We start from the raw sequence: 25,292 nt of genomic DNA, 5'->3' as shown, positions 1-25,292 counted from the left end.
GAAATATAATTTATTTTCTATTGTTATGAGCAAAATTTGGGATTTTGAATCTTAGGAATTACTTCCTTTTAGTATTATTATCAATTAATAATTACCTTTTTGTGAAAGAGCATTTTTAAGTAGCATTACTTGCTGAATTTTACCTACGTACGAATGAAACGAGAAAATTCTCTAGCTTATTTACAAAGCACAGATGCCAATAAAGTGTAAGGGAATTCAGACTAATTATAAAATCGTCTGTAAATCCCTTTTAATATTGAAATAAATAAATAAATAAAAAATAAATAAATAAATAAATTATGCCTCAAAGTAGAACGTTATGAACCTGCCAACAATGATTTTATTTTGTACGTTTGCATTTCAAAACCTGGCAACAAAAATAATACACGGTATTTATCTGAATGTTCTCCGTGTGAAGAATCCTCGTCATCATAAATTTAGAAATGACTGGGTTTTCGGAGAAAGTAAGTAGAATTTCCTTCTTTCGTAATTAATGTTTTAGATAAGAAATGAAATTTTTACCTTCGTATATTTTAGCTTCTTAAAGTTTTAAGAAACCATTGTCCACGTGGTACATAAAGTACTTGATGCTACTAGTATCATCGTTCTAATTACCAGTGATTGATAACCATTAGTTAAAGAATAACTGAAATTTTCTTTATTGTGGATATTTAAATGCTTTTATAAGGTTCTGACTATATGATGTGTAATTAGAAAGGTTTCAATATTAATAGTGGAATTTTAGGCTTAATCGTTTTTTGCACGCCATTTTTTGGCAGTGAATTGGATTTCTAAGAAAATCATATGGGAACTGGTCGTTAAAATATTACTTGAGCGTCATCTGGGAAAAGGCATTATAAAGAATATTTTCTTTTCTTTATTTACATTTCTTTGATTAAATTCCTTAGAGATCATTTTGTGTTTGCAAACCTATCTGATTCGCATAATAGTTTAGTTGCTTAGAACCGATCAAACTTCGCACATTAAAGCGTTTAGAAAACTGAAAAGTTGAGATCCATATTCGAAATTTAGACTGTTGGAGTGACATCTAGGTCATTTTGCGCAGTTGTTGCGCCCTGTTTTGCTAAAGTTGATACCCAGAGAAGTAGGTTTAGAACTTAACCGAAGGTATGAGTCTAAAGCAGAATTTTTAATTACATTAACTTCTTGAGTTTCTTTGCCCAGAAAAATAACGTAGAGAATCATGGGGTACTTTAAATGACTTTTGGATTCGATATTTAAAAATTAAAATTTGTAATTTAATTAGTCGTTAATTTAAAATTGATGCATAATTTTACTTAAAGGTATATCTGCAGTGGTAAAGAGCAGTAGTTCATCGTTTATAGTGTTATGAAAGATTTGTATGTATGAAGAACATGTATTCTACTTTCTATACTATGCTTAAGCTGAGTAAATTCTACTCTTTAAATTCTGAACTTTCCATAATAGTCGGCAGGTATTTTGTGTTAATGCTCTGTAAATAATGTGATTTTACTTTGAAATCATAAAAATTAGCTATAGATGTCTTTTGAAAATTTTTGTATATATATATATATGTAAAATTTTGTATTTGGATGATATTAATAATTATTAAAGCTTTGTGTACTTCAGAAGGATTGGATGTTAATATAGTTAAGTTAGTTTTTTTTCCCTTGATATACTATGAACATTTGTTTTCATTGGATTGTTTTTAATGGCTGAAAATATCTTTTTAGGCAATCATAATTGATGGTCGAGGTCACCTACTAGGGCGACTCGCTGCTTTAACAGCTAAAACATTGCTTAATGGTAAGTGAAGTATTTTTAAACAGTAAAGTTTTAAATGAAATATGCTGTGTAAATTGTGATAGGTAAGCATATTTGGCTATTGTATTTTTACCATTAGTTAAATGTATTTTAAATTTCCATCTGTTTTCATTATTTGACATTATTTTTATGTTATGTGGGAATTAATGAGGCTTCTCTATATGATTATGACGTAAAAAATATGTGGTAACATCCTAGTATACAGGTGGTGCGATTTTTCAAAACTGTTACCAACACCAAAATGACTTGTTTATGTTTGTCACCAAATTTTTTCCAGTGGCATAATGAAACGTCACCGTAAGTTTGTGTATGCAGAAAAGTAAACAAAATGCTAAATCCATAAGCATATAAGAACTAAAGCAAGCATTTAGATATTGAAAATAATGTTAACATACTTCACAAGGAATAAAAACAAAACTTGGTAAAAATATATTTATGGGTACCCCTTGGTGATTTTTTGGCAGTAACTGGATACCGAGTTTGTGCAATTCATTGAATTGTTATTTTGGCTTGTAAAATCGCCACTACACAAAGCCAAAATAACAAGACAAAGAATTCCACAAACTGGGTATCCATGTACATATCAACCGGTTTTCACTTAAAGAAAATCGGAGAATTGTACGTACTAGGCATTGCACGCTCCCTTTATCCATGTACACATCGACCTATTTTCACTTAAAAGAACAATCAAAGAATTGCCCAAACTAGGCATTGCGCATGCCCTTGACTTTGTCTGTGTACACATCGAACTGTTTTTACTTAAAAAGTCAAAGGAGCAGCCAACATAAAAATATATCTTTTCAATAAACTACTTTTTTAACAAAATATTGTTGGAAAATAAAATTTAGTAGTGTCCATGTAAATCACTAATGACTAAGGTTATCTAATTTAATTATTTATAACTACTTACCCTTAAAAATTGTCTCTGCCTATTTAAGCGAGTCATTGCCTTTCATTAATCCTCATTGGTAACAAGATAAAACTAAAAAATGTAAAAATTCAACTAAAACTTATTCTTCGCATGTAACTTAAAATAATATAAAATAACTTATCCCCTTGGGTGCTTTAGTGGCTAAGTGAAACCTTAAAATATATTAACTGCAGGCATGAAAGTTCTGCGTTTTTGCGGAATTCCACTTTTTTTAATGTAAACCGGGCTGTTTCTGAGATCGATGCAGAACCGTCAAGAAATCGTGACCGGCAAATGTGCGTGGGGGGAATGGAGGACATGCTCTCTCTTACTCTTTTTTTTGTAAAAAAAACTACATCATGCCAGAGATCGTGAAATGCATTGTTTCACATCAAGGCGGAGTAGGTGGGGCTTATGTAGAAAGGCGGAACTATATGTGTACGAATATCGAATCAAAGAAGAGGAAGCAACCGTCAAACGAGAGCTGGCTTCAATAATTTCAGGGATCGGTGCTGGCGTTATCTGTCGAACATATGGAAACCCTAATGATGTTATCCATAGCATGTGTGAGTTTTCGCATGTGTAAAGTTGCATACTGTAATTTGGAGCGTAGATTGTTATTTTTTATTTATTTTTTTATTTTTATTTATTTATTTATTTGTTGCTGTACATTTTTCAGTATGAATATCTGAAATCCGAATCATGAGCACAAAGCTCGGTGTATGGATAGTGAAGAAACAAATAAGTTCAGATTTGTGTGGCTGAAAAACATTGTAAAAATTCATGTGAATGGACAAGAAATGGAAGTGGTCGTTGGCAGTTGCATTCAGAAAGTAGATATCAGTGGTAAAGTGAAGTGTGCATTGTGTTCTGATCTAATATATTATGGAAAAAGGGGATATGTTGCTATTAGTAGCCATATCAAATGCAAAAACATTGTGGGAGAGAAGTAATGAAAAGAGATAATTACAGAATGCCATCATCATATTCATCTTTGACAGACACAAACATAAGTATGCAGGAGAAAAAAATTAGCAGTTCCAAGTATTCCAATTTGTCATCGAGTTTCCAGCTTAGAGGATCAACTGCTTGGAGTTATAGCTGAAAATAATTTGCCGTATACTGTAGCACCTGTGATAATTGATTTGGCTAAAGCAATGGCATCTGATAAGAAGGCACTATCACAGCTCTCAAAGGCTCGTACTACTGCTTCATATAAAATGAGATTAGGCCTCTCAAAAACATTTTTCAGTGAAACTGTGATCAATTTTAAAAAGTTTAAAATTTCATTAAATATTGATAGCATGTAGCAAGCTACATGTAGTAATCGAATGAGAGTTTTGGGCATATTAGCCAGCTACTTTTATACAGAACACAATAAAGTAGTGGTTGAGCATTTAATATCTGTTAATATTTTTAATGTGTCTGCTGAACAACTATTTCAAAAAATTGTTCCATTTTTGACAAAAATCGGCTGCCATTAGAGAATCTCATGTCTGTTTTGATGGATTCTTGCAATATAATGAGAGGATCAAAGTCTGGATTAGAGGTGAGACTTCGTAATCAGAAAGCTCCTCATTTGTTAGATATTGATGGAGATTCTTGCCATCATATACATCCAAGGTATTTTCTAAACCATTTGGTGGGTGGGTAGAAGATTACCTATGAGATATATATAATTACTTTAACTGGTCTGTTGATTTAAAAGAAAAATTGAAGAAATATGTGATTTCAAATGTCAGATATACTGCTACTGAACATTTTATTAACACCGCTGGCTTTCCATATATGATACGTTGAGTAATTTACTCATGTTTGAATGTTTAACCATTTTTTATTATGGATTTTTAAATCAGCATGACAAATTATTATATTTTAATATATGTTGCAGTATCTAAACAAAGAAATCTGAGCAGTGAAAGCAGAGAACGTATTAAGGATATCCACAGGTATTTACAGAAAATGTATTTGACAAGTAATGGAAGGAAACAAAAAGAAAGAATAATTTCAAAACTATTTTATGACAGGAAAAAACTAATTATGCATTTTTATGCGTCTGTATTGCTGTTATTAAAAAAGTATGTCTATTTCAAATGAAAGGGCTTTTAATACATAAATTGCATGATGAGCAGAAGCAGCTATTTATTGATGTTTTAGCACTGTTTGTTAAGTCAGAATTTCTCATCTTTTATCCCCAAAGAATATGTATTTAGGAGCAGCTACAATTGCACTTATTTCAAAAAGATTTAGTGTTATATGTTAAAGAATTTTTTAAAAATTCCACTGAAGCTTTCATCAGCTGTGCAAAATATGTGCAGAAGACTTTGCCATTGAACAACCCATTATTAAAAAGCGATCCTACAGAGAGAGGTCACCATAGTACTTTACTTAAGTTAAAAAGATTGCCTAAATTAATCCAGAGTGTTTTGACACAAGAAGATGAAATTTCATATAATTTAGCAGTGCATAAATGCCAAATTGATAAATTAGGGTACTATTCGGTTTCGAAAGCCGTAAAAAATTGCCAAACTATTGTTGATGCCAATGCTGCCAAAAATAATTGCGGCAAGAAAGGAAGTATAATAGTAAATAACTATCTAAAGATTATTGTTTTAATTTAGATGAAGGGTTAATTTCATATAATACTTTTTTATTATTATAATTTATATGAAAAGGCTAAACATGACTGAATGGAAGCATAAGAGTAAATAACTATTTCAAATCTTTATTATAATTTGTATAAAAATTGCTAAACATATCTCAATGGATGCCTGCATCACTATTTCGCTACCGACTTATCGCTAAAGCATAATTTCATCTTATTGGTTGTTTAAACGTAATTTTCTATAATGAATGATCTATTTTCTTTGAAAATATTCTTGGTAAAGTACAGAATCGTTCCCCCTGCCTGGTAGATAGCTACAGCATTAACAATAACCTACTTAAGTGAAATGACTGCTTCTCTCTTGGGGTTTTTTCTGCGGTTTCATCCATTGTGTGCAGTTTCACCTTAGAGCCGGATTGCACCTGCGAACATTAATAGCTTTCCGTATGTCTCCTTTAGTTGCTTCAAAAGATTGATTGACATGTCTCTTAACAACTCGAAAACCAATGAGCCATACACTAACGTGGAGGGGGAAAGCACTAGGTAGAAAATGAGGCGTTGGGGCGGTTTGCCGTTGCCTGAATGAACGGGTGCTATGGGCGACTTCGATGCAAAAGAGTTAAAGTGAAAGTAGGTCGATGTGTACATAGATAAAGTCAAGGGTATGCGCAGTGCCATTTTTGTGAAATTCTAGGATTTTTTTTTAAGTGAAAATAGGTCGATGTGCACATGGATACTGGGTATGTGCAATTCTTAAAAACGCGTTAAGCAGTTGGTAATTCTGCACTTTACCCAAAATTCTATTGCCGACTTTTAGTCATGGGCAATTCCCAAATTGTTAAATCCAACTTGCACTTTGATGCCTGATTAATTTTCGATGACTCGCGGAATTTGTCCTGTAGCGAACATTGACCACAATTGAATTTTTTATCCGCGGACCTGAAATCCGCGTTGCCTCTCAAAATATAAACATTCAGTTTATAAGTTCCAGAAATCGCAACATTGAGTACGAAATATCAAAGAAAAAATACTTACCGAATAATAATGAGTCGTAATGGAAATACCAAATTATTGACATGATAAAAAGTATTTTCCCCCTCTAATGTGCATCAAGGTAAAAAAGCAGACAATTCACTCAACTCTTCTTTCAAGTTGACGATTCACGATGTTGTATTTTCTGAGCTTTGTTATTTCATGAGATTATTTGGTACTGCCTTCTTTTTTTATCCAGATATTTTGTGAATAAATTAAGAATATTTTAAATTTCAGCCCTTTTTAATACAATTACAGATAAGAAACGCACTCATGATTTTACTGCTTGCAATGTTGAAAAACGTAAACACATTGCATGGACGGTAATGCAAAAAGTGCAAATTCTGCAAAAGAGGGCAGCAGGTGGTGCTACTCCTCGGTTTATAGCAGAATCGTGTGGAATTGCGACACGATTGCATATGATGTACGAAAAGTAAAGAAAAGCTGTTGAAATTTTACTGTAACAGTGATTTGAACACCAGAACCCGAAACCGAAAATCTTTGCATGAGGCGAAATCAGCAAACCTCGATGCTGTGTACATACAATAATACAATGAATAATACAGTCAAAAGTCGTTAATTCGGACACCCATAATCCGGAATGATCTATAATCCGGACCTCAAAGCTACAAAAATTCTGCGCATGCGTCGACGAATGCGCATAGGCGTTTACGTGCGCGCATAAGACCTTTACGACTGCGAATACGCTTGTGCGCATGCTCATAAAACGTTTATGCATGCTCGTTTAATGTATAACAGACGGTGTAAGCTAAGCTAAAATTATCTAATTCAGTTAATGTTGCAGATTGCGTTGTTCCTTAATCTTCGAATTGGATCCCGCTTATTATTTTTTGCAGACTGTTAGAGCAGTTTTATAAAAGTAAGCTTAAACTTTCGATTATATCAAGTAGAATTTCCGATATATATTTGTTAATATGTAAAGGATCTAAAGTGAAAGTATGTTTCGAAATCCGAAATCTGTTTATCAATTTCACGCTGCTCGGCGGGGGGAACGCTGCTGCGCACAATGAATTGGAACTTGATCTGTCAGCACTAACCTTATCTTCAGGGCAGATGTTTTTATTTTATTTGGATTATAATTCCTTACCAAATGTAGTATTTCATCTCGATGTGCTCCGTCTTTGATATGATTTAAACAAGTTCCTCATCATTATAATTCGCTTCCCATAGTGAAGAAAGTGACAGAGGTTATTGAAAACGAAAAAATTTCGATTGACAAGTTACTGTCTGTCTACGGTAAGAACAGCTCTCGCCAGTTTGTCTGCGGCTGTCTGTTGCCGTAGAAACGAGCCGTGACCCATTTTCCGTAGGGGTGTCTTGAAGATTTACTTCTCAGTTTGCCACCTTGGCATATTTAAAGATGATTTGGCGATATTCACATTTTGTTTTAGTTTCAAGTAAAATGCTCGTTGACCCTTTGCGTCGACCCCGACATTCAATTTCCGAAAATGAAAATTGATGGCGTAAATAAAGTTTTTGCAGTTAAGGAACGGTCTTTGATTTTGCCGTGTGAGGTACAAGTCGCTGAATTTGCCATCCTTCTAGATGTACAATGAGTAAAAATATATCAAAATAACTTGTAGGGAAATGCATTTAAAAATCTGTGCTTATTTTTGAAGAAAAATGCTCTCAATAAATACTTTTTGCGAACATTTCTTCTTTTCCCATACCTTCGAACTAAACCAAAAGGTGGTCAATTTAATGACGAAAGGAAGCGAAGGTAAATTAAAATCAAAACTGTTTTTTACTTAATTACCAGTGCTTTGGGTTGGTTTATATGATTACAGAAAGCCTCCAGGGTTAAATGCCTAAGAGGAGGGATGCCTTCGTGGAGGGCTTGCTAAGGAAAACTGCCTCGTATACACGTTACACATGGGGAAAACACCCATGCAGCCAGCCCGTTCACGGGATTCAAACCTGAGACCGAACTACAAGTGTTCAGTGACTTTACCGATCGGCCGCTGCTGGGCCTCTTAATTACCAGCGCCCATTTATGCATCATGCTGCTTTTTATAGTCACTGTAATAGCTTGTAACATAATAAAATGTTAAAATCAGAACAAAATTATATGTTAAAATCAGAACAAAATTATATTAGGTTTCTTAAATTATTCAGTTACCTATTTTATATTTAAAATTATACAAAATTTATATAATTATACAAAATTTGGCTTTTATAACTGCAGTGAGCATTGTTGCATTAATATAATTTTGTATTAATATTTTCATAATAAAACAAAACTTATTTAATTTCAATTAAAGATTAAAAATTATTTTTTAAGCAAATTATACCATGGCTTGTGGGTCCCCAAGAACACAGTAATGGGAAAAATGAAGCAACCATTCAGTGTTCTTTATTATCCACAGGGGGGGGGGTTTCGCCTCTGCCGAAGGCTCATTGTTGCCCACTTTTGGTAATCTTTCATTTACATAGTGGCAAAGAAAATATTGAACCTAGAAATATCCTCACAACTTGACAAAGCTATCAGATGAAGAAGAGGGATGCCTTCGTGGAGGACTTTTATAGAGGTATAAAATCTGAAAAGTCATCCGAGTCACTGTCGCAAGATTCCGTTTCTTCTGAATCAGAATCGCTGCTGCCAGTTTGAATTATTAATCCATCCACTATCTCTTCTAAAAGTTCGTCCTTGTCCCAATAATAATTTTCAAGTTTTTCTACGTGGTTGCAGTGCGCCTGCCATTCTTGAGAAGTGACTTCATCCAAAGCTTTTTGTGTTAAATTTTTCAAATTTTCCAAGCTTAAGTCCCCAGTCACATTCCTTTCCCTGATCAGTCTTTTAACTGATGACCAAACGTATTCAATTGCGTTTAGATCACAGTGGTAAGGAGGGAGACGCACAACATGATGCCCATTTTCCTTTATGATGTTGTCAATTTTATATATTACTTTTTTAGGACGATTGCATTCTATTAAGCTGAACAGTTCCGCTTTTCGCATTTTGGGACCGCAGCATATCGTCTTCTTCATCAGCCAATTTACCATTGTTTGCTTTGTAGCATATTTCGTGGGTGTCGGATCTTCAATTTTTGTGTGATACGGGGCATTATCCATGCATACCACACTTTGAGGTCGTAAATTTGGAAGAAGCTTTTCCAACACCCATTTTTCAAAATTTCCATAGTTCATTTGCCCATGGTAATCCCCGCTTTGAGCTGATGCTTTATAAATAAGTTGGGCACCTGGAATAAATCCTGCGGAAGAGCCAGCATGGACAACAATCAGTCTATTTTTGGAACTGACATTTATCTGTGCGCCCAAAACCGTATCATGCTGCCAACATTTCTTAAAAGTTAAATTGCTGTCAATCCATGTTTCATCGATGTAACCGATGTGGCGTCCACTTGCTCTGAGTTTCCTCATTTCGCGTAAATAATTGTTCCTCCAAAATACAATGTGTGAGGTCTTTCGATAAGAATTTTTCTTTTGTTAACACATTTCTTCCAGCGAAAATTCATCGAACGCAAAACTTTGCACAATGAGTCTTTTTGCCACGGGAAGTCTATTTTTTGCCTCAAGACAGGCAATAATTTCCGCACAGATGGCACTTTCTTTTCTTTGATGTAAAAGTCTTGTATAGTCTGCCGTATAACGCATTTGTCAAAATCGTCAATTTCGCACTTATGATTAGCAGGGCTTTTACGTTTCTTTCCAGGCGTATTTAGAAGTTGATCTTCCCCCATTGTTGATACTTCGCGCTTAATTTTTTTAATTGTATACTCCGATACTCCAGTAGCTTGCGACGTTCTCTTCAAAACTTGAGGAAGAGGAACTACTAAAGAGTTCGCCGAAGCTTCAGAAGCGCAAAATTCTGCGACATTGTACACGATTTGACGTGCCTGAGACTTTAAAGGTTGACCTTTCTTGAACTGGAAGGGCATTTTAAAAAATTGGCGATTAACAAAGCACTATGAAAATCAAGCTAAATAGAAGCAAATTTGAACAAATACCAGTACAAAAGATATAACAACGAGAATAAAAATAGCTAATAATAATAATATAAGGCTTAAGAAAAGATGCGTGCAGCTGGAATGAAACCAAGAAGACGAATGATAAACTCTTTTCCCTTCAGCCAACAGTCGCCAAAAATAAAATAACAATAAAGCAACCCTTGGTTCGTCCCTATTTGAAATATACTAGCCCTGTTGCTATAGCGACCGCCACCCGCCAGACACCGTGGCGGGAGGTGTTCTTACCGTAGACAGACAGTAGTCGGTATTCTCGACACAGCAATTATAGGACTTGAACAGCGGAACTTTGTAACTAAACAAGAAATTATGTCTGTTTAATAGAATTAAAGAGAAAGTATTATCACATGAAATGAAGCAACTTAAACAACTTATATTGAAAGAAATGTTTAATAAAGTAAACAAATAAATATTAAGCTTTTTCTTTTTGTAAATTTTGATACCCTTTAGGTCATAATTGTTCTTTATTTCATAAATTATGATTTCATATTTTTAATTTTGTAATTTCTGCATGCCATCTTACCAGATTTAAACTGATGATCTATAATCCGGAATCGGTGAAGTCCCGACGAGTCCGGATTAACGACTTTTGACTGTATAATCAATTTATATATGTAATAACAATTTAACACATGTAACAAGTTATTGCAATAATGTATATAATAATTTAAATTAAATGTATCTAATACGCATTATTTATTTTGCGCTTTTAGTCTGAATATTATGATTTATCTTATCTGTCTTGAAATCCACAAAATCCTAAAATCTGCACAACCTCTGGTCCCAAGCTCTGCAGATTTCTGGACTTCTACTCTACCAGTTTTTTGCATTGCTGTAGAATGATGCTTTATCCCTATGTAAAGAATTCTGTATAAAGTTCATTGAAGCACTTTTTTTCTTGGTAATCCACATCAAAAGTTCGTAGAAAGTCGCATGAAAATGCTCATGGGTCAATTCAGTTTTTTGCCGGAGATAAGTTTTTCCAGTTTACTGTAAACAGAACAAATCACGTTTCAATGGCAAAATGTTCAGAAGATGTTATGGTTAAAAATATCAAACTTTCGATTGGAATCGTTTGTGTTTGTCTAGCAACATTACTGTTGTCAAGGCCAGAAATGTAAATAGTAACCTTATGTTAAATCAACAATATTTTGATGCAGAATTTTCAGTTTGAGATGTATGCCAAGCAAAAAGGTGGCTGCAGGGCCTAACTAATGATTGTTTTTTCATTATGGAAGTATTTTATTTAGTGCTAAAGTGAAATTAAGAATCTGAATTCTCCACATGTTTTATTATGAAAAATACGTAAAGCATATAAAAATATTCAGTACTTGCGTATTAGTAGAAGTCAAATTTTCAGATTGGCCAAACTCTGGCTACCATGTGCATAACCATTCTTCAGGCAACCGTGCTTGTAATAATCCTTTAGTCAAGCAATGCTGCCATTTTCACAGCCGTTCTTTTTTTGTTTGTTTGTATTCCAAGTTCTCTTTTTGTGATTTTTTGCTTTGGTTATAAAATATGAGCTTGTGAAATTTGCCAACAGTGAAAGAAGCAGAGTTAAAATTTCTGCAAGAATAAAGAATACTGCTGAAAAGTTTGTAAAGAGAACAAACAATGAGGAAATGCATTTCCTTGATAGCCATTGTTGCTGAGGATTGCAGGAAGCCAAGTCTCCGCAATTCTCTTTGTTTTGTTTAAGGCAAAAACAGATCACTGTGTACTTCGAAAGAAGAAAAGTGCGAAAAAATCACAAAAGTCACAAAAAGAATACAAATGTTTTTTAAATCCTTATTTAATTATTTAAATTAGTATTTTAAATTGCTAAAGTATGTTTTCTTTTCATATGTTGATAATGTTTATTGCTTTAAGATAAATATCGATAGTTTGGGAATCTTAAAAGAAGTCTTGAAAACAACCAACTTGCACTTCATAAGTAACTTTTACCTTTTAATCTGTAAAAAATAGCCCATTTCTACCATGGTGGTTACCTTAATATGTAATTACTAAAATTTTCTTAGGAGAAAAATTGCAGGTGATCCAGTGGTCTTGATTTTAGATCATTATGGATTTTAGACTTATTTCGTATCAGCTATGTGGCACACTTAATATTTGGAAACTCTATGTTATCGAGACTGGATTGAGAAATATGTGAATGTATTTGTATACACACATGTATGTACATCTAAACATGCATGAACACATACATGCGTAAATTTTTTTAATCCAGTCCTGATAACATAAGATTACTAATATTTGTGGTATTTTTGTTTGAAACAGTTAATTACTGGCAATAAACCGGTAGCTGTTGTAGGATATATGAAAGGATGGCCATTTTAGTGTTAATCGTTCATAGTTGTAACAGGATATTAAAATAATGGCTTTAGTTATTGTTCTTCCCTGCTCATTCTTGTACTGTGTCCATCAGATCTCATTCTATAGATTGCACAAAGTGAGATGAAATATAGTGAAGATATGCATAAGTAGTGGTACTAGATAAATATCTTGCATTTTTTGTCAGGCGAATATATTCATTAGCAGAGTATTGCACTGAATCTGTTAGCAACAGAGATATAATCATGAATATTTTTTTTAGTTGGTTTCTTTTGATGTTTTTAGCTTTACTAGTGGGTTTAATATAATTCCATTGAGATTTTTCAGAATTAACGGACAGGATATCCCTTTTTCTGTTGTTGATTTTAGGGTTTTCATAATCAAGCATAGGGTTGTGCTAGAAGATAATATGATGTTTGTCTTACGTGCTCCACTTATTTGGCACTACACAGACTGGTCCCATATTTTAGGCAGGGGGTGGAGCACCAGCAGTTGGAATTCCCCAATTGGTAAAATAATATGCTAAATATGCTGCTGCCTTGGGCACCAATCTGATGCAGCAGTTTTTCTCTGTACTTCCCCCGAGCCTGTGATGTCACCACTTTCGGTTCTCAGAGATCACATTGGTCGTCAAAATGCTTGTACTATTCCCGCTGTTCACACTGGCACCAACACAGAGTTTACTGTACCATAACTTGTGAGTCAGTCAAATTATCAAAGCCAGGGTTACCTGCTTATAGGAAACTGATAGTCTCATGTTTTTATCTCCCAGTGCCGAGACTGCTAATGTATAGATCCAAGCCAGTATAATAAATGATTGCTGGGGAGGGCACTAGAAGATAAGATCATGCTTATTCTGTGTAAGTTCTAGCTGCTTAGTCTTCGTTTGGATATTGTAGCCATGAAATTCATTTAAGTATTTGAGTTTGCAACTGATGTGGTCACATTCATTCATCTTGGTGTGAAATTGTAATTTCCTTTCATATGTTAGTTTATTCCGATTATACTGTTAGGTAGTTTATTTTTTATTATTTTATCATCCATATTACTAGCAGTGTCTGTTATTTTGATTAAATCCATAGGATTATCATTGGAATTATTAGTTACTGGCACCCTCCAATAAAGCTTATTTGGTGGTATAGCAAGTTTACCCAATGTAGGATAATTTCCTGTGCTCATAATCAAATTGGTACGAAAAGCAACACTCACGAAGGCTGAAGGCAGAGTTTACAAATTCTATTCTCCCACCCCTTTTCAGTATAATTTTTCTCGTTAAATTTTATTGATTTGAACTGTCTTATATTGTTGTGGAATTTTTTATTAAAATTCAACCAATGTTTAAGCTGTTAATATTTGTATTTAATTTGTTCTATATCAATAAATGTTGCATTAATTTTATTTTCGTCATACTTACAAAAGTATTTTCATAAATAAAAACTTTTTGTTTCTCTATTCAGAATTTTCTTAATATAAAAATTACGAAATAAAATTAGCAAAAAGACATAAATTAGACATAAAATTTAGATTATCTAATTAAATATTAATATCTATATGCTGACTGCAGTGTCATAGTGACTATGAGTTTTCAGATTATTTTTTGTTGTTAAAGTTGAGAAGTTTTGAACTAATAATTTTAATAAATATTTTTATAATATTTTCAGGACAAAAAGTTGTAGTTGTCAGGTGTGATGGAATAAATATATCTGGAAGCTTTTTCAGAAGCAAATGTGAGTGACGAATATTTTTTTGCTTTCTCATTTAACATTAACTAAAATATACTATATGTGACAAGTGATAGTAATGTGTGTTTTTTATTTACATGAAAGTAAAAAGTAACAAATATAGAAAATACATTTGAAATATTAGTTATTCAGTGTTTATGTATCAATGTTAAAGTGAAGCACTGAAGTCTGGAGAATGTCAGCATTCACATAGTCGCTTGGTGTATGTCCGAAATATTTTCCAAATACTCTTATTTCTGACTTATACCGGTAAATGTCGAGATTCACCATGTACTAATGGTGAATGTTGAACATATAAGAATATATTTTCTTCTCCGTAATTCAGTCACGAAAAAACGCACTTGAGACTTAAATAAGAGCATAAGAACTTAAAATGCAGTACATTCAAAATGAGAAAGGAAAATAATAGAAGTTAAAATCTCTTAATTATACAGTACATTCTAAATGAGAAGATAAAATAATAGTAATAAAAATCTTGCTAAATTATGTGATTTAAATCTTATTTATTGCAACAACTTAAACTATTATGACACTTTGAAATGCACAAGAGCCCTTGCTTTTACAACTGCATTTATTTGCAGAACACTTCCTTTTGAAATGACAGCATGTATAGCCTTGCCCACTGCTTCTTGAATTATCTGCAGTTGCTTCTCTCAGCAACATTTCTTGAAAATAAATCTCATCTATGAGAAGTACCTTTTCTTTACAAATTATGAACTGATTACATGTGTAAAGCTGCTTGAGGGTACCATTTTCATTTGCAAGTTTATAGAAGTCGGTATCTTCTATTCCAACAACCGCTAACACATTTCGTTTACCTGTACAACCACGGTCGACATCGGGGACTTGTATTCGTACTATATCACAAATTTGAGCAGGAAGAAATTTTTTTTTTGTGAGGTTTATAACATTTTTGTTGCTTGCAGTAGAAGATTCTCTTTCGCAGCTGCTCTTTTTATAGAAATTAACTCATGTTTTTCAATCAGAACTTGATGTAAAGACGTGGTAGATTGCAAGTCCTCTTTAATATTTTTCTTTGGAATATTGTTTTCGGTATGACCAGCGCTCAGAATTTTTTCAGAAGTATTACCAGTTTCTTCAAGCTGTTCTTTGGTTTCAAAAGTATTGGCAATTTCTTCAAGTTGCTCTTCGGTTTCAATATTTGCGATTTGTTTGCTAGTCAAAAAAGACAATGGCTCTTTTTGCTTTAACGCCAAAGATGGCTTCATAAGGACTTTGGTGTATTCATTTGTGGTATGCAGTGTTCTTGGCAAATTGAAAGGGTAAACCTTCTGCCCATTTATTTGTATCATTATCGTTCATCCATACAGTGAGCATATTCTGTATGTCCTGATTGGCCCTTTCAACTGAGCCTTGTGGTTGACTGTGACGAGGCTTTCCATGAACTATCTTAACATCTTTCCACATAGCGCTTATTTCGGATATGATTTGATTACTGAATTCTCTACCATTATCTGATTGCAATATTGCTGGAGCACAAAATGTTGAAAATATTGCAAGAATGTGATACACTACTTCTTCAGTAGCTGGTCAAACTTAGTTAAATGATCTTGATACACCATTATGAACTTGTATTCATCATCTATGTTTGACTGCAGATCTATCAGATCAACTTGACATCTTGGGTTTCACAACAATACCTTTCTTAGGTGCACTGTGTTTCATTTGACACTGTTTGCATAAATTTAAATACAACATTACAACTTTATATATAATGTTTTTGTATTTAATTTGCAACTCTTTAAGCATACGTGTTCTTCCTCCGTGGCCTATTCTGGTGCGAGTTTTATATAATATACTGAACAATTCCTAATTGGTAACATAATACTGTATATTCGTTTCTCCTGGTTTTAATGGTATGATTAACTTCTCTTCATTAATTTTTAAAACGTCAAAATGTTTTAATCGTCTGCAATTCACAAATGTGTTGCACTAGTTTTAGCGGAAACCACTTCAGAAAGTATTTTAGAATACTTTTGTTGAGAAAAATAAAAACAATTGTCTTCTCGTTTACCTTTAGAAAACGTTGCTTGCACCATCAAACTTTGCATAAATCTGACAAAGCTGACTGCCACCAGAACAAAAGATTTGGCGGGAAACAGCCAGTCGCCTCTTTGTCAACTTGCATCAGAGCATATCTGATTGGGTACTATTCGGTTTTGAGGGCCGTAAAAAATCGCGAAGCTATTGTTGATGCCAATGCTGCCAAAAATAATTGCGGCAACCCTAGCGCAAGAAAGGAAGTATAATAGTAAATAACTATTTAAGATTGATGTTTTAATTTAGATGAAAAGTTACTTTCATATAGTACTTTTTATTATTATAATTTATATTAAAAAGGCTAAACATGACTGAATGGAAGCATAAGAGTAAATAACTGTTTCAGATTATTATTTTAATTTAGATAAAAGGTTAATTTCACATTATACAATTTTTTATTATTATTTATATAAAAAAGGCTAACATAACTGAATGGAAACATAATAGTAAATACCTATTTCAGATTTTTATTTTAATTTAGATGAGATGTTAATTTCATATAATACCATTTTGTATTACTTTATGAAAAAAAGGCTAAATATACTTGCAATTAAACGGGTGGCATAAAATTTTTTATGTCTTCCAACGTAGCAGAAAAAATTCAGTTTTTTGGTGCAAACATCTGTACATAAACTCGGACAAGTAAGAATCAAAATGCTGTCGAGCAGTGCCTCGATGGCGTTTATTACAACATTTAGCACTGCCCCACAGCCGTTCTACTGCTTGTGTATGACATCCACTTTCCGGGTCCACAAAATTGTAGTTCTGGTTGACAGTAAAGTGTTCAAAACCGGCATCTTGCAGTTCGTCTGACTTGTATGATTTCCAGCAGTCAGTTATAAATAACGCTTCCTTCTGTGATATTATCCTTTATGATGTTCAATAAGATTTTCGCCGATCGATCTGGAACAGCGACTAAGAAACATTCATTTGATTCTCTGCATAATCCGCCGAAAACCCATTGTGCCGGAAGAACATGTCCAACATTGTTCTTTCTTTTACTGAAAAGGCTTTCGTCTACTTCAATAATTTTGCCACATCCACCAATTTTAGACTTGGGCCGAGCAATTAAAGCTGAGGCACACACCTCATGCATGTAACTGTTCCAGTCTACAACTGTACTGTGGTTCATCTTGAGCTGGAGTTCACAAAATTCAACAGATGTCATTTCCTGACACCAAATATAGATGAACCTAACGGCTGTAAGGAAGGGGATTTTCGATTCTTCAAACCAATTTTGAATTCTCAATCCTTTCTTCTCATTACAGGTTTCTTTCCTGCATCGCCAATTTGCTACCGAGTTATCGATAAAGCATAATTTCATCTCATGATTGTTCAAACATAATTTTCTATCATAAATTATGCCCTTTTTTTTTTTTTTGAAAAATTCTATTGCAGACTTTTTTTCACTCGACAATTACCAAATTGTAAAATCCATAGCTTTATCAAACAGAGAATTAAAAAATTAAACTAGTATTCAATGGCGACTTACAAATATAGAACTATCCAAAACTTAAGCAATTTGAAATCAGCGCGTTCACGAGATTTGGCGTGCTGTTTAATGGCCGAGTTTGCTAGATTTGGCGCTTGCGCATGCATTTTCGCTGCAATATTTTACGGTCCCCGAAATCGAATTGTACCTCTGATTGTTGACATACACCGCCGAGGGTCTGAATGTACAAGAATGTAATGCAATATTCGATCTTTCACCGACGTATTTAGTGAATGTTGATGCTTTCTGGTGAAAGTTGACATTCTGTAATTTTGGTCTTTCACAGTAACATCAATATGTATTGCATTATGATACATCAATATGTATCATTGATATCCATATACACTATATGCTCAAAAGCATCCAGATACTTTTTAAAATCACCATTGAAGTTGAGCTTCTAACTACACAAGTTTTCAGCTGTTATTTCAATCTAGAAAAGCACATTGGGAGGAAATTTGAGCTGAATGGTTTTGAACATGGGGAAGTGATTGGTTGTTACCTTCTGGAAAAAAATTGTCAGGGAAAGTTTTGCAATCTTGAATTCAAAATTATTTGAATTCCTTTTTGATTCCAGAAGTCTTCCGTTATTTTCTTATCTTTCCACTAGACACAATCATTGAAGCAAGCAAAGACAGGGTTCGTAGTGGTCCTTACAAGTGCTTTTATAAGTCCTTATATTTGAAAATAAAATATAAAGGCCCTTATAGGTGCTTACTTTTACTTTAAAGTCCTTATTTTTTGCTTTTAGTGCTTTTTTTTAATGAACGCGCATTTTTTCCCCGTACCAAAGCCGAAACTAAATAAACAACTTTTCTTCCTTATATGCAACGTCAGATGGTGAATCATACTCACGGAAATTGCTTTCCCCCCTTTCTCTGCATTAACGTAACCTATGGTGCGCGCTAGAATACAGCCATGTGCACGTCATTCTATTGGTCAAAGAATTGCGAAAACGGTAGAAAATCCGGTACATTCGGTATTCATTTCCTCCCACCCAAATACTACACGTTTGGATTTCTATCAAGATTTTAATAATTTGCATTCTCGTTCGGCGTGGTCAGTTCATATTCGTGTTTATTATGATCATTATGCTTATATTAGGAGAATTTATATGAATATTTATAATGAATATTTATAATAATATAGTTGCAGTAACTGCTGAAGTATAAATAAACTTCCAAAAATGGGTGTGTTTTTACACAGATTAGCTTTCTAAGGAATAATATTTGAAATGGCTTAAATAAAAGGAAAGTAATCGAATACTCAAAATAAATTTTTTTTTTCTCCCAATACATTATACAGTACGGAGGTTGGGAGGTTCTGAGGTTCTCCCCTTTCTCCGCAAAATCTCGAATATTGAAGCAGCAGACTTTTTTTGTCACTGTCCAATCTGGATTGAATAGGACTAAAAGTTTTTGTGGTCTACCCAACCCAAGCGAAGATTGATTCTTTTCCGGAAATTTACCGCAGTCTAGAACTAAAAGTTTTTGCGGTCTACCCAACCCAAGCAAAAATTGATTCTATTCCGTAAAGCAGTCTGTTGAAAATTAGAATCAGAAACACCCCAGATTAGTAAGTCTTTCTTTTCCATTATTTAGTTCTTTACTCTCTGAATACAGGCAGCTGTTGATTCCAATTGTGTAATATAACGTGGAAGAATTACGCCGCACGTATTGCGCAGCGGTATTTTGCAGAGATAATTAATTTTGATGTTCAGTCTGAGATTTGTTTATGAACACTTAAAAAGAGTTTTACTGTGCTTTTAAGCAGAATATTTCCGAGTTCCGTTGGTCTATTTTTATATGATGCACATATCGAAATGTCAGAATCATTTATTTAGCCGAGAAATCTAAAGAACGGCTACAATCTCCCCCACTCCTCTTTTTCCAGTTACTATCCAGAATATTCAGTAATTTCCGAGTATGCGGGTTAGTTAAGCTTTTACTGTTAAAGGATGACTGCATGAAGCAATTTCCCATCTTCTGATATCAGAAATGTGCCTCTATTTTACGTAAACATACTTTGCTTGGAATATATGTTAAAAGAAAACTGTTATACAATGAAAATTTATAAAATGTTCAGAATTTTGATTTAAGTTATTTAAATATTAATATGAGTGTAAAAAATAAATTGTATTTATTATTAGGCGCCAAATGAATACAATTAATATGGCTTATTATTTATTTTCTATATTTTGAACTGAAATTTTATCATTAAATCTTGTAATATAATTTAGTTCTGCATAGTTTTTTTTTTTTCTCTCATTGTAAACTAATTCTGTAAATTGAACTGTCATTTAAAATTAAAAAAAAAAGAACTTGAATGTTTTCTATGGTTGAGGTAATGCTCATTCTCTTAATAAATATTGCATTGCTCATATTTTAAATTACAAGTCTAATTTTTCTTTTAAGGTTATGCAGTTATATATAATGTAATTAGACGGATGCTTATTTTTTCCTTAAAATGTGCTTGAAAAGTGCTTATAGGTTGTTGCAACTTATGATCTTTTTTCTTATTCTTATTATTTACATTTAATAACATCGATAAGTGAAATTTTGCTTACCTTTCTTAATGAATATCCACAGGAATGCTTGGAATTCCTTTTCTTTTTTATTACACAAAAGCTTTATTTACAGCTATGTACAAGAAATGTATGCTTACATTAGAACATTCATCATGTTTTTCTGGTTGCCACTACATCTATCTCAAAAATCCGCAATACGGTAAGAAAAATATAACAAGCTAAAAGTAAAAAACGCTGCGCCCTCTCGTGGCCAGCTACATAAACTGTAACATCCTCCCCCTCAATGAACTCTTGGTTCATCAAAGGATTGGATTCTGAAGTTATCTTAAACACTAAATGTTTTTAATGTTCTACAAGTTTAAATGTTCATAGATGCAGTGTTCGCAATTTAAGTTCATTGTATTCAGTTCAAAGAGTTCAAGTCATTTCTAATGGGTACAATAACTGCACAGGACGATGAAGATGAGTTCCATTAGCTAAACGGACAGTGCAAGCCCTTATTTTCCCATCTCGTCCTGGATGACACTCCTGTACAACTCCCATCTTCCATAATAATCTTGGTAATTTTTCTTCATGTACTAGAACTACAGAGCCTTTCAAAAGATCTGTTACGGCATTACCTCTCTGAATTTGTTTTACATTTCTAATTTCAAATAAGTATTCTCTTTTCCATCTTTTCCCAAACTCTTCTAATAACCTTAGCCGGTATTTATATCGCCTTGTTAAATTTTCTTTAGTTGAAAGGTTCAAGAATTTTGCCAGATGGTAAGGATGTCAGTCTTCGTCCAACTAGAAAATGAGCTGGCGTCAGCGGTTCTGGTTCTCCAACTTCACTATAAACATACGTCAGTGGACGCAAATTCAATATCGCCTCAATTTCAATTAAAACTGTTTCCAGCTCTTCAACTTTCTTGCGTGATGCTTTATAGTTGCTGCTAGTAAAAAGGGGCTACAGGTTGCTCTGAATAATATACGCTGTGATTTATGTTCATTAAGGCATAATACTATTTTACATGATAATAAATTTGAAAATAAAGTTGCTACTTTTTTAGTGCTTTTAACTTATCCATCTTAATAATCAATATTCAATCACTAATCGAACAATAATAAATACTTAAATCACAATATATCTAAAGATCACTGTTATCTCGGAATTTCGGCACCATGTTGCAACTTATGATCTTTTTTCTTATTCTTATTATTTACATTTAATAACATCGATAAGTGAAATTTTGCTTACCTTTCTTAATGAATATCCACAGGAACGCTTGGAATTCCTTTTCTTTTTTATCACACAAAAGCTTTATTTACAGCTATGTACAAGAAATGTATGCTTACATTAGAACATTCATCATGTTTTTCTGGTTGCCACTACATCTATCTAGAAAATCCGCAATGCGGTAAGAAAAATATAACAAGCTAAAAGTAAAAAACGCTGCGCCCTCTCGTGGCCAGCTACATAAACTGTAACATAGGTGCTTATTTTTTTAACTAAAATGTGGCTACGAACCCTGAAAGAAATTGAAAAACACCATTTTATTAAAAAATTGATCTTGCATGTCACAGTGCACCATACATATTTCAGTGCTTGCCCTAAATTCTATAATTTTTATCATTCCTAAATTTTGCTGCTCGATGCTTCACTAAATTTAAAAAATTCTGCCACACTGGAGCTGGCTGTTATTTCATATTTATTCTCAATACTCGTATTATTAAAGAAATACGATATTAAAAGTTCTGCCACACTGGTGCTGGCATTTATATTATTTCATATTTATTCTCAATACTCATATTATTAAAGAAATACAAAATTGGCAGTTTCTTCTGTGCATTCAGTACAAGCAGTTCTTTAGAATAACAGAAATAGAATTAGGAGATAGAACTGAGACTAGTGGGAACATTGATTTATTTATATTGAAACAAATAAGCTTAGAAAAGATGCTAAAGAGAAGGAAATTAGCTAAAATATCTGGAAATTTTTCAAATTAAAAAGACGTTTTAATATTTATTGCTTTTTTTGTTGCTGCACAACATAAATATTTTGTAGCTTTAGAATTAATAAATTACTGTAAAATGTTCTTAGTGCTTTTTCAAAGAATAATTTTTACAAGTTAAAAAAAATTGTAATTGTAACTATTTAACTACATGATTTAATAATTTGTAAACCCATATATCTGCATGTTATGGTGAGTTATCACCTTTCCTTAATCCATATTGTGGATGTAAGATGAAACACAAAAGTGTAAAAATTAACATAAAACTTTATTCTTGACAGCTAATAAGACAGTAATACAAAACAACTTGTCACTTCTGGTGCAGTGTCAAGCATTTACATCTGTTTTAATCAGTGGCTCACTGTTTCTAACCAAGCAGCCAAAGGCAACCAGGCTTCTGTTAGGAGTCATGCTGATTATTATCTTCTATTTCTCAATTATCTTCTATTTCTCAATTATCTTATGCCAAACATAAAATCTGCATAAACCTTTGGACTGAGTGAATATATGATAAAATGAGGCATAAAAGAAAGCATTAATGTAAAGGTAATTGTTAGTAAAATTTAAATAAAAAATTACTTATAAAATATGTAAGACTGGCAACATTAAATATTAGATTAGGTTTAATAATAATGCATCCTAATTCCAGATTTATTGTAACAAATTGCATAAGTGAAGTTCGGGTGTACATAATCACGTTTAGTTGATTCAGTTCCTATTTTCTATTAGGTCCTTAATTTTTTTCATCGATGGTCATTATAAAGATCCTTAAAAGTGTGTATAAACCCTGATTAAGGCTAAAGTGTGCTTTCTGATACTGTTAATTGTATGACAGTTTTTAACTTGCATAAAAAGGATTATTTTCAGAAAATGTCAATGTGAAATATTCATAAAGTGAAAATAAAAGATGCAGTTTGCTGTCAAGCTGGGGTTTTATTTATTTATTTATTTATTTTTCTGGCAGTTACTTAGTTGTAAAAATTTTACCAAATCTCAAGAGCTTAGGTAAAATGCCCGGTTAGAGTAGACTGAAAGGTACCCCTTGTATTATTGCAAAATTGTTGCTTCATTTATGGTAAGCTGAGTAGTTGAATGTTATGGAAACCCTATTATGACATAATCAGTTACATGATTGCAGTAAATTTTGGATTATGGGATGCTTTGTAAGGGCTTGTGGTGTGTGTTGTTGCTTGTGGTGCAAGTACATTGCTTGTTTTGTTGTTTAGACGGTAGAATGGCTGAATGTAATAAGATTAATTTGAAGTTTCTGTATGATTGGGAATAAAAGGGAAAAAGAGCATTAATTGACTGGTGTGTAAATGTTTTACTTAGTATGCATTATAAGTATCCTCTATGAAGGAAATGTGTCTGGTCGAACATAAAGACCGTTCAGATGGATTTAAATGGACTTATTATTATTAGAAGAAAGGTTCAGATGGTCACTATATCAAGCTTTAGGTTCAGATGGTCACTATATCAAGCTTTTGATCAGAAAGCGAACGTGGCTTGAAAAAGTCGTTTGAGTATGATTGATATTTTGATTTTTACGTAGTTCTGGGTCTACGAAGTGAACTTGAAAATCATCAAGACTGAATTGAATATTAACAATAATAAGACGGTAACGGATTGGAAAATTTTTTGTAGAGATGTTACATGGATTATTTGTCTTCAGAAAGGTGAAAAGATTGAGGTTGAGGGAGACGTTGAAGTAGATGAAAGTAAATGTGGGAAGCAGAAGTATAATAAAGTGGGTGTTTGATAGAATAGAACAAGGGACGAGAATTTTTTTTTTTTTTTTTTTTTTTTTTTTTTTTTTAAGTTGTTAAGGACAGAAGGAAAGAAACTTTGTTGAATGTAATTGAACGAAATACGAGGGCCATCCAGGAAGTAGATTACGTTTCCGTCTGTGTCCGCTAGGGGCGGGGCTAGCGGGGCCATCTTGGGGTCAGAGCTTTGCGCAGCTCAGTCTGCATCTAGCCGTGCTAGTGAGAGGTTCGTGCTGTGCTCCGTTCAGATACTGTGACGGTTTGAAATGTCTGCGTTAATTGAAAATCCCGCGAGCTGCGAGATGCGCTCAGTAATAAGGTTTCTGACTGCAAAAAACTGTAAACCGATAGAAATCTATCGGCAGCTTCGTGAAGTGTATGGGGACAACATTATCACTGAAGGTGGAGTGCATCAGTGGGTCATAAGATTTCAAAATGGCCGAACCAATGTTCACGACGAAGATCGAAGTGGGAGACCCAGCATAGTGACCGCCGAACTTCTCGAAAAAGTCGATGCTAAAGTCCGTGAAAATCGAAATTTCACAATAACGGAACTTTCTTTGAGTTTTCCACAAATTTCGCGAAGTTTGTTGCACAAAATCATCAGCGAAAAGCTTGGTTACCACAAGTTTTGTGCAAGATGGAAGGCAAGAAGAGGTAACGAAGTGGTTGAAGGCGCAGGCGGCCAAATTTTTTGACGAAGGAATTTCCAAGCTCGTACATCGCTACGATAAATGCCTTAATTTGTATGGTGACTATGTAGAAAAGTAGTATTTGAGTGTGGCTTTCATCTGTATATAATAAAATTTGTTTCCTATACTTTGTTTATTTTTTTATTCCAAAACGTAATCTACTTTCTGGATAGCCCTCGTATTTTACCGGGTTTCGCCAAAAATCGCCGTTACGCAAAGCCAAAATAAAGTCAAAGAATTGCACAAATTTGGTATCCATGTACCACTAGAAATCACCAATTTTCACCAAGGGGTACCCGTAAATATACATTTACCAAATGGCCT

General features: G+C 33.4%; 2 protein-coding genes across 2 annotated transcripts in view; one reads left to right on the top strand and one right to left on the bottom strand.

Moving 5' to 3' along the window:
• Positions 1-323: 323 nt before the first annotated feature.
• Positions 324-25,292, top strand: part of RpL13A (ribosomal protein L13A) — a 45,751-nt gene continuing 20,782 nt past the window's right edge. Inside the window, exons 1-3 of the mRNA XM_035369788.2 lie at positions 324-464; positions 1,716-1,788; positions 14,356-14,421. Coding sequence (XP_035225679.1) covers positions 444-464; positions 1,716-1,788; positions 14,356-14,421 — 160 coding nt within the window. The 5' untranslated portion in view covers positions 324-443. The remainder of the gene's footprint in view (positions 465-1,715; positions 1,789-14,355; positions 14,422-25,292) is intronic.
• LOC146998914 (uncharacterized) lies at positions 8,757-9,521 on the bottom strand. The gene has a single exon (XM_085810354.1). The coding sequence runs from the start codon at positions 9,519-9,521 to the stop codon at positions 8,895-8,897; it is 627 nt and encodes a 208-aa protein (XP_085666480.1). The 3' UTR covers positions 8,757-8,894.

This window comes from Stegodyphus dumicola, chromosome 2, assembly GCF_044657685.1.
Source record: "Stegodyphus dumicola isolate Sdum_Otavi_A_Nest chromosome 2, ASM4465768v1".
Taxonomy (NCBI): Eukaryota; Metazoa; Arthropoda; class Arachnida; order Araneae; family Eresidae; genus Stegodyphus; species Stegodyphus dumicola.
The sequence above is the reverse complement of the archived record's forward strand: the minus strand, read 5'-3'. Positions and strand labels throughout refer to the sequence as shown.